General features: G+C 41.9%; 1 protein-coding gene across 1 annotated transcript; it reads left to right on the top strand.

Moving 5' to 3' along the window:
- Positions 1 to 983: 983 nt before the first annotated feature.
- UBE2A (ubiquitin conjugating enzyme E2 A) lies at positions 984 to 9177 on the top strand. The gene is made up of 6 exons (XM_062184519.1): positions 984 to 1224; positions 1365 to 1445; positions 1845 to 1870; positions 7542 to 7631; positions 8435 to 8523; positions 8809 to 9177. Exons 1-6 carry the CDS (start codon positions 1181 to 1183, stop codon positions 8935 to 8937), a joined length of 459 nt encoding a protein of 152 aa, XP_062040503.1. The 5' UTR covers positions 984 to 1180; the 3' UTR covers positions 8938 to 9177.
- Positions 9178 to 10523: the final 1346 nt, after the last annotated feature.

The following is a 10523-nucleotide window of genomic DNA, read 5'->3' on the forward strand; positions in this document are numbered from 1 at the left end:
CCTTCTGTGTTATTTTGGGTTGACCTTTACAAGTTCTTCTTTAAGAATGTTATTGCTTTTGCAGGTCCGCGTACTAACTGTGACTCTTCCCTGCAAACTGCAGCTTTTCCACGTGCATCTGACTGCTACTTTTACTTCAGATCTACTGTCCTTCCGATTCTCTGCAGTCGGATACTCTCATCCCTTGGACTCTTCTGAACATATAGTAGCCGCTTGGCTCGGTGAACTGCCAAGGGGAAATGTGGTTCCAGAGCCAAATTGTGAGTGCCCAGCGTGAAACAAACACCGACACACACACACACACACACACACACACTGTTCCGCTTGCTTTAAGCTCTCATTTCCTCCCTGAGGAAACACAACGCCATTTGATTCAGCTTTGGGGTGATCATTGGCCTAAACTATAGAGACCTGAAAAGTGCACTTTATCATCCGTTAGCAAAGGGTCCTTTTCATAGTCAAAGCCGATTTATTCTTTCGATTTTCCATGATTTTAACCAGTCTCACACACACACACACACCCCGCCCCGTTGCGCGTTCACCCCCTACAGTTCCGCTTTATGAGAACCAGTTTTGCCCCCTCCCCTCCCCCCGTCGCCCATTCCATCTTCCTCCTAGTTTGGGATCTTCCAATCTCTCCCTCACACCTCCACCGCACTCCTCCTCCCCAGCCATACTGAACACTTTAATAAATGATCTGGTCTCAAATGCTAAAAGCAAGAAAGGAAAAAGTAAACAGCAGAAAACTTCCCAGGATCCGTCTTAGAATCGGCAAATTACGACGGACCCCGTTCCACGACTAAATCTTTGTGAATCGTGGCTTTTCCTTTGCCCCACCGCTTGCCTCGCGCGGGACCGTGGCCGCACCACTCCCTGTGTGCTGCTCGGGGTTAATGACATAAGCAACTTTCGTCGTGTGCGTCCCCCCCCGCCCCGTCTTGGTACGGCCCTGCCCGGCGTTCCCTCCCCCTCTCTTTTCTTCCAGGTTGGTTCAGCCCCCGTCTACTCCGGGGTGGTGCTTAGCCGGCGCCAGAGCGACCCTCGACTTCGGAGGGGCAGTGCCGTTCCTCTAGGTGCTTCGTCCTCACCTTCTTCGACTTCTGTAGCCTCTTCGACCTCTTTAGCTTCCTCAGAGACCCGAGACCCCGGTGTATGCCCCACCCCTGACCCGGCGAGAGATATGTCCACCCCGGCTCGCCGGCGCCTCATGCGGGACTTTAAGAGGTAACCGTTCAGGGACAGCCGAGGCCGGGGACTGCCTGCCGGGGCTCAGGGCGGGTCCTGAGGCTCCCCGGGGAGGGGGCCCACAGCCGGCAGCCCGCGTCCGTGGCTGATGCTGGGGGCCCCTGTCTGTCTCTCTGAAGGTTGCAGGAGGATCCTCCAGCTGGAGTCAGCGGGGCTCCGTCTGAGAACAACATAATGGTTTGGAATGCGGTCATTTTTGGGTGAGTCTGCGTTCAGGCGGTGGCCAGGGATGGGTGACGCTACCTAGCTCACTGTGTACCCTGGGGCAGGCCCCTAACGAAGGCGGGGCGTGAAAGGGAAAGGTTTGGGTCTGCCTAGGCCTAGGCAACTCCCCGGAGCCTGTGCCTCCATTAGCTTGGTTCCCGCTGCTAGGGGAACCGTTTGGGGTTCTAGTGGGGGGCGGGGTGAGGAGTGGTGCTGTTGGGCGCGGCGGCCTGCCCTGTGTCTGCGCCCCAAACATCTATTTGTGGTGGCTTTCCCTCCTGGGCGAAGGTGGTTGCCCAGAGGTTGCAATAGGAGAGCTGGGAATAGCCTTCTAGGATAAACCGGGGAGAAGGGAGCCCTTAACTAGGGACTGACTATTTTTCTCTGTGTTGCAGGCCTGAGGGGACCCCATTTGAGGATGGTAAGAGTTTCTTTACTCACCTTTCAGAGCCTGATCCTCGGGGGGTGGGGGTGGGGGGAGGGTTCCCAGCCATCCTAGAAGTGCCTCCTACTTCGGCACCTGCCTCTGCCGAGCCTCTGCTTACTAGAGGCCTGAGGAGAATCCGATGTGTGGCAGGCTGCTCTGGATATTGTCTCTTTGACTAGAACTTCACCCTTTCTCTTGCTTTCTACCCTTTTAGAAAACCTGCTAAGGCAGCCACTTCTTCAAAGGAGTGTTAGAGCACTGGTGTTAAGGGTTTTTGGGATGTGGGCTGGGAGCCTCTTCAATTCAGTCTCTCATCAAGACACCGAATTAGTATAAACCCAACCAGGTGCTGCCAGCAGAGACCCCAGGGGCCACCTGCTTCAGCACTCAACCCCAGGGGGCAGGAGTCGTGTTCAGTAGATATCTAATATGTATTTCTTAGATGCTGAATAGATTGAGGAATCCCTTGCACAGAACTGTCCAGTTTCTACAATCTGACATTGACCGGCATCTTCGCTACACCAGGATGCCCTTAAATGCCTACTTTGAGTATAGTATTGTTTCTTATTTTTAAGTGAATTTTGAGAGTGTGCTTTCATCAAGATACTAAAATCAGTAATCTCAAACAAAGCAGCTTCAGAATTGAGATTAACCTTAAGGTACCCTCTTGACCATGTTTAACCTACTTGAACATACTACATGTATGTAAGTAACATTTTTAACTTCTAAGCACACATGCTAATTGCTTTTTTTAAAAAAAAACTTTCTATAGATGTATGTGCAGTTGCAAGAAATAATACAAGAGATCCTGTATACCCCTTAGCCAGTTCCCACTTGGTAGCTTCTTGAATGACAATACTATAATGTCACAACCAGAAAAATTGACATTGATATAGTTTTATATGCACTCAGTTGTGTGTGTATTATGTATAGTTGTTAATTATTTTTGAAAGTTTAACACATTTTAGATTAAATGTATTTGAATTCATGAAATTCTTTAATATTTGAAGTATTTTTAAGAAGGAAATTTTTTTTCCTCAATGATTTATATTCCTTTGGTTGTATAGCATTTGATACACCTATACACACACACCCCTTGGCATGGAGGTGGGAACAACTACTTAATCCATGCTTATATTGCTGAGTCAGATGCCTTTTTTATGCTCCCAGTTCCCAAAATGTTGTCAGTCACTATCAACCAGTTCTACAGTCTGTTTCAAAGCTCGGATTTCCCTAGGAAACTGTGGACAGTCACCTGAATACTTTTAGCTTCCTCTTTACCTTCATGCCCCTGGGTAAATATCACTGCTCTTCAGTGCTGCAATAAACATAAATGATAACAGGACAGAGTGATACTAAGGTCATACTACTTTGGTGCAGTTAATCCTTGGAACTGATCTATATGCAGCAAGAGCTAGGTAGACTTAATTTTCCTCTACTAAATGTGTGCTAGTTCTTTATAGCAAAGCTCGGTGTGCAGATAAACTGTGTTATTTGCTTCGGTTCTGGTGGGCTTTGTTTTCACTGGCTTCTGTTTTCATTTTACTCAGACTGCTTTATGCTAGGCACAGCTTTATTAATAGTACATCACTGGCGGGGGTTAGCTACTTTAATATTTCAAGGGTGCTTCTCTTGTTTTAAGTGGTATGAATTGAAAAGGTACTTATGGAATCCATTATCTACCTGGAACTGTCCCCTCTGACATTACTGGCTCTATTTTTGATGATGTGTATCCATCCTGGCATTACTGAAGGGAATTATGCAGGCTAAATGGCAGTACCCTTCTCTGATTCTGTTGTTACCCAGGGGTGCTCCTCAGGTGTCTAGAACACTGGCTGTGACTACAAAGAAATATATTTTTTTCCCATTTTTAATACCCCTTATTTACAGTTGAAGAGTTTACAGTTAGGCAAAAGACTTGATTAGGAATAACTGACATAGTTGATTTTGCTCTTTCCAATGTAGTCTATAAATTAAGATCCCCCCCAGACTACTTTTCCTTTTTCCTTGTAAACCATTCATTGTGGACATTTCTGGAACAGCTGAAATATTAGAAAAAGGAACTGTTGAAGTAAGAGGTATATGTTCTCAAGAGTTTACAGTACCAAAACATTGGGGAGAAATGCTTCCTCATCCATATAGCTTGGTATATATGCTGAATACCAAGGTTATGGCATGTGATATTCCTATCATAGCATCTATCAACTGTTAATACAAATGGCATACTGCTAGTATCTGCTTTTGTAATAGGTGTGTTCTTAAGAATTTGAGTATTAATTCTTTTTCAAATTGAGTTTCTTAAAGCCCACTTAGGGTAAACAAATCTTATGATAAAAAGTTTGGGCTGTTATCTTTAAATAAAGCAGAATTTTAAGGTCATAAAAAAAATGTTTAAATACATGTACTTTGCTCCTAAGGGGTCACGAACTGGTGGCCAAATGGTAGAAAACACCTGCAGAGGTGTTGTCTTTGGCCAACATAGCATTTTCAAATTTTTGAATTTGTGAATGTCTTTAGTCAGAACTCGCTAGTTCAATCACATCACTACATCACTCCTTATTGCCATACACCAGCATTTAACATATTTACATGATTCTCTTGGTCTCTGTGTGTAGATGGGTTTTCCTTACAATCTTTTGGCCTCTTCAAGGAGATAAGCAAAATCAATAGAGATTGTAACAGTGGTGAGGCCCAAATTTTCAGTTATTTTAGAGCCTGCCCATCTAAATATTCAGAGGGTAAGCTCTAGTCTCAAATTGTGTATATATGTATATATATACATATATATTTTTTGACAGAGTGGATAGAGAGAGAGACAAAGAGAAAGATCTTCCTTTTTGCCGTTGGTTCACCCTCCAATGGCCGCTGCGGCCGGCGTATCTCGCTGATCCGAAGCCAGGAGCCAGGTGCTTCTCCTGGTCTCCCATGTGGGTGCAGGGCCCAAACACTTGGGCCATCCTCCACTGCCTTCCCGGGCCATAGCAGAGAGCTGGCCTGGAAGAGGGGCAACCGGGATAGAATCCGGCGCCCCAGCCGGGACTAGAACCCAGTGTGCCGGCGCCGCAAGGCGGAGGATTAGCCTGTTAAGCCACGGCGCCGGCCTCAAATTGTATATTAATTCTCTGAGTTTTAATTTCCTTATCATTTGATTTAGATCTCAGAAATTTCATTGAGGGTTGTACTAAAGAGTTTCTGATTGTTTAATTTGGCTAAAAATATGAAATACCTCCTTTTAAATATCTACCTTGAATAAGGTTTGGGTTAGTCTTACTGATAGAGATGTCTGGATTTTTGATTTTTGTCTTCAGCCAGGTCTAGAGAGTGATGCTTTGGAATTATTCCAGCAAAAACAGTTGCTCATATTTAATGAGCACTTATTTTATGGCACTATGCATATTTCCCTCGTTTAAACCTCATAGTGATGCTGTGTGGTGGGTGCTATTATTAAATTCATTTTATAGATGAGGAACTTGACATTTACTCACGTTGAACACCTTCCCCAAGTTTTCCCAGCTAGTAGGTAGCAAAGCAAAGATTTGAACCCAAGCCTGATTGATTACAAAACTCATTCTCTTACTTACCCTGCTGTTTTTGCTGTGCCTTACTGTAGTGCTTTACCACCTTTAGGTGTCATATTTAATGATGACTTTAATTTCAGGTAGCTAGCTGGGATCTGTGTGCTTTTAGAGCAACCCTTCAATGCTGAGTCTCTTACCTATAATTTAACCAGGTTCCAGCATTGAATGAAATGTGTTTACACTTGAGATCTATAAGGAAGCTCAAAGTTTTCAACTCTGACTTTCCCACTTTTTCTTGTATATCATAATGACAATAATAATGAAAAGGAAGAATTCTCCTTTCTTCCTCACAAAGAGGAAGGTTTATGACCAGGTGGTGGACTATAGTTTGTTTGTCAGGTCCATAATATTTTACTTTCTTTCCTTAGTCGTAATGCATGGAGTCTTCAGACCTGGCTTTCAAAAGAAAAGTTTAGAGAGTAACAATTGTTTGGGAAACTTGTCTCTAAATGTTACATTTTAAAGTATTCTGCACCTTCACCACATGTGCAACTTTGTTGGCAGATTGTTTCCCATGAGCTTGCTAGTAGGAAACAAATTTTTGGTGTTATATAACAGATGTAGCAGTAAAATGATTCTCCTATTCTCTTTTCTTAAGCAGTGATAAACCAATTGAGGGGAGCAAGAAGGAAATAAATGGCTGACTCAGAAGGAACCAGTAATAAATTATACTATCTGAAGTGTGGTCTATTGTAGTGGAATAAGTAACTTATTAAATGGGCCTGAGCAACGTAGTAGAACATGCATCACCTTATACCAGAGGGTAACTTAACTCCTTTGAGTTTACTTGACAAAATTTCAACCCGGAAAAGTCCAGTTGTTTTCTTAAATTTACTAACAAACCAAATTAAAAATAACATTTTGAAGAACATTGTCTAGGCCGGCGCCGTGGCTCAATAGGCTAATCCTCTGCCTTGTGGCACCGGCACACTGGGTTCTAGTCCCGGTTGCCCCTCTTCCAGGCCAGCTCTCTGCTGTGGCCAGGGAGTGCAGTGGAGGATGGCCCAAGTCCTTGGGCCCTGCACCCCATGGGAGACCAGGAGAAGTACCTGGCTCCTGCTTTCGGATCAGCGCGGTGTGCCGGCTGCAGCGCGCAGCAGCCATTGGAGTGTGAACCAACGGCAAAGGAAGACCTTTCTGTCTCTCTCCCACTGTCCACTCTGCCTGTCAAAAAAAAAAAAAAAAAAAGAACATGGTCTCCCCACATAACAATAGCCTACACTTCTTAATGAGATCCAGATAGGTCTGTAAGCTAGTATGCTTTAGGGTCTCCTGTACCTTAGGTTGACACATTCAGAAAAAAGAATTTCAATAGTAGTTGTCTAAACAAATGTCATTAGAAAGATATATTTCTGGAGTCATAAATGCATTCTAAGCCAAATGTGATTTTGAAAATTATTTCTGCTGGTAATTCCCTCCATGAGTTAATGACTAAGTTAATTTTATAGTGAAGTACCTTCTGAGTAATACTTAAGGGTTTTGAAAATGACTATAAAGTTTCATGTGGCTTAAATTCAATTAGGTGTTCATCACGGAGTCACTATCACATGAAAAAAAAAACAGTGAACACTTTTATGCTTATTCCCTTCTATTCTAAAAATAACTTGATTATGGATTTGTATTTCCAGCACAGGTTTTGAACCTTTGTGCTTTCATTCTTTCTAGTCCACTTAAAAATCACTGGAGAGTTGAAGATGGCAGCTGACTAAAATAGGCCTTTGAGCTCTTTCAGTTTCCTAAAGGAAGAAGGCCCAAATTTGGGCCTGGTTTCTTGTCATTTATTTTAAGGACATTTTCCAAATGAACAGTAGATGAAGCTGTCCTGCAGGCAGTGATTTTGAGTTTATGGTGGCTGTCAAGATTGGGGGAGAAAAATGGCCAAACAAAAACCCATCACCTTTGGATGATAGCTCTTAAACTATCTTTCCCTTTGTAGAGCAATTCCTAGAGCTGTATTTGTTACCTTCTTTCTCTCTTACCCTTTATCTGTACATTATGTCATGTAATACTTGAAAAGACTCACACAGCATTAAAAAATACTACTGAGAAGAGTGATAAATACTTAACTCCTTCTTTTCTAACTACAGGAACATTCAAACTTACAATAGAATTCACTGAAGAATATCCAAACAAGCCACCCACAGTTAGATTTGTCTCTAAGATGTTTCATCCAAATGGCAAGTATCACTTTTATAGAGTATTTTAAACTACCTCAGTGTTTGTTATGGAAGTATTCCACATTTCTTATTTCTAATACTTGAGTATTTGTTTAGGCATCTTGCTCTTTCCTGAAACTGAACTTGTTCATGGTGATGTACTGCTGTTTAGACCTGTAGTCCTTGAGTTGAAGCGGTGAAGGTACTTTCCTTTTGCTTAGAGTCTCAGGGCCTCCTGGTTTTGATGATTTTTGCCATTTACTTGTTAGACAAAAATAAGATTTCCTTTTAATGCTAGGCAAGATTGGGTTACTCTTGTGTTCTAATTTTCACTGGCATTTAGAACAGTAGTTTTCAGTATCAGATGCCTATCAGAGTTATCGTGGAACATTTGAAAGATACAGATGTCCTGACCCATATATCTTTATGCCAAAATGAAACCTTGTGTCCCCTGAGCTATCTTGTGTTACTTCAGGTAGGAAATACAGTTTACAAATTTGGTGGAGTGAATTTGCCAAAAGGTCAATGGATGGCTCGGAACCCTGTTAGAAAATGTGTTTGATTTCCTGTGTAATGGGGCAGTCTTTTCAGAAGAATGTGCACCAAGTATTTTCTAGCTTTATCCCTATCACTTTTGACATTTTTTGATCACCCTGATTATTTCATGGGTAATGATTATGACCTGTCATTTTAGGCAGTTAACTGGGAAGCAGGCTAGGAATCTTTTTCAACTTCAAAAGCAAAGTATTCTTGATTCTGTCTTTAATTAATGTTAAAACCTTAGTGGTCTCACTTTGTTTAACATATCTTATCTATGCTCTTAGTCTATGCAGATGGTAGTATATGTCTGGACATACTTCAGAACCGCTGGAGTCCGACCTATGATGTATCTTCCATTTTAACATCCATACAGGTGAGTTTTTTCTCAATATAACTATGACCTTTGATGTATTTATATTAGTAATTGTTTTTGAAAGTCATAACTTTAATAGACCTTTTAATTCTGGGCAAAGACTTATTTTATAGGTAAAAGGTAGACCATTCAGACCCAGGCCAGCAGAAAATGTATTATTTGCATAGACACTAACAGATTAATGTACAGACAGTAAATTTAGCTGTGACTTGGGACAACTGTCACTATCTTATGTAGTGTATTTCTTGTACTGAGGAACTGACATTTTCAATTTGTTCTTTATAGTCTCTATTGGATGAACCAAATCCCAATAGTCCAGCAAACAGCCAGGCTGCTCAGCTGTACCAGGAGAACAAGCGGGAATATGAAAAGCGTGTTTCTGCCATAGTAGAACAGAGCTGGCGTGATTGTTGACCCCAGAGGGAGCAAAAGAAAGTAACCCTAAGAAAAACAATTATTGATGTATTGGTCACCTTCTTATTCCTCATTGTCATTAATTTACTTTATTAAAAGCAAAAAGCTGTTGTGCTGTTTCCATCTTCCCTTGCCGAACTGTTCCTAGCCCTTCTCCCCTCTCCTTGAACACCAGGCAACACCCTCTGTGACATCAAATGTACTGTACCTGGGTTACTTGCAACAATTACTAATGCTTAATTCCTTTTCTGTTGTATCTCATTTCCAGTCTTTGGCAATTATTTGTTACTGTACTTCACAGTAAGGTTTTTAAATGAATTGTTAACAAATGGTTTCTTATGCATAGCTTTATGATGAAGATACTACTCTAAACAAAATGATGGCTGAGGTGTTTCATCCTGGCTGGTCCTTCACTTGTATTGGGTTTAAAAGTGTTTAGACTGTGGCCTAGAGAGCAAGGAAACAAGCCCATCCAAACATTAGTTTTGAAAGGGGAATGGAGGCTAAAAATTCTAATACAATCTTATGAATTATAAGATGATGTTTCCTGGTAGGAAGAATGTTGAAGGATGCAGCCAAAGTAGTATAGCAATTGTAGTAACTGACACATCCTCTCCTTGCAAGACAGTGATTAGCTACATCCATGCTAAGTTTCAGAACACTGGTTTTCTAGGGTTTTGCTTTTAAAGAGGTGTGGGAGCAGAGGAATGGAAACTCATCAATTTTGGAGCTAGGGAGAAGTTGGAGATCCTTTAATCTTTCTAAAGGAGTGGAGTTGCCCTAGATAAACTTACAGTCCTCCATCTTTATGTTGTTTAGTTTGAATTAATTCAAAGAAGGGAGCATATCTGTGGCAAAGTATTTTCCACTCAAATTCTGAGTTACCACTGCATGCTTTAGTTTCTTCCTCCTTTTCAACATTATGAGAACCTTAAAGCCAATGTCAACAATCTTTCTTTCAATATTTACACTTTTAGATATAGTACCTTTAAGTAGCAGTGTGGGACAAGGCTTGTAAATGTTTTGTCTGATGTTCCATTGTTATCTTTTATGCATTTATTGCTTTTCTAAATCTAACTTTGCACAAGTAACCCATGTAAAAAATGTACATTTTTCAAAACTTGTAAATAAAAATAACCTTAAAATTTTGCAGTCAAGGTATAATTACATTTTAGCTCAGTATGAATTTTAGTACTAACTGGGATTTTTTTAAAGATTTATTTTTATTTACTTGAAATAGTTACAGAGAGGTAGAGACAGAGAGAGAAGTCTTTCATCTGATGATTCACTCCCCAGATGGCCACAGCTGCCGGAGCTGAGCCGATCCAAAGTCAGGAGCCAGGAGCTGCTTCTGGGTGTCCCACATGGGTGCAGGAGCCCAAGGATTTGGGCCATCTACTGCTTTCCCAGGCCATAGCAGGGAGCTGGATCTGAAGAGGAGCAGCTGAGACACGAACTGGTGCCCTTATGAGATGCCAGCGCTTCAGGCCAGGGCTTTAACCCACTGTGCCACAGCGCCGGCCCTTGGGGATTTCATATCTACTCATTTGCCCCCACCTCTTAAAGCAACAATACTGATTGTGGGA

The sequence above is a fragment of the Lepus europaeus genome, chromosome X, assembly GCF_033115175.1.
Source record: "Lepus europaeus isolate LE1 chromosome X, mLepTim1.pri, whole genome shotgun sequence".
In the NCBI taxonomy this organism is placed as follows: domain Eukaryota; kingdom Metazoa; phylum Chordata; class Mammalia; order Lagomorpha; family Leporidae; genus Lepus; species Lepus europaeus.

Bases quoted from the DNA above. Each gene is read 5' to 3' on its own strand.
- UBE2A (XM_062184519.1), top strand. From the start codon at position 1,181: ATGTCCACCCCGGCTCGCCGGCGCCTCATGCGGGACTTTAAGAG. The intron at 1,225-1,364 runs GTAACCGTTCAG...GTCTCTCTGAAG, and splicing joins CTCATGCGGGACTTTAAGAG to GTTGCAGGAGGATCCTCCAG. The intron at 7,632-8,434 runs GCAAGTATCACT...CTATGCTCTTAG, and splicing joins TAAGATGTTTCATCCAAATG to TCTATGCAGATGGTAGTATA.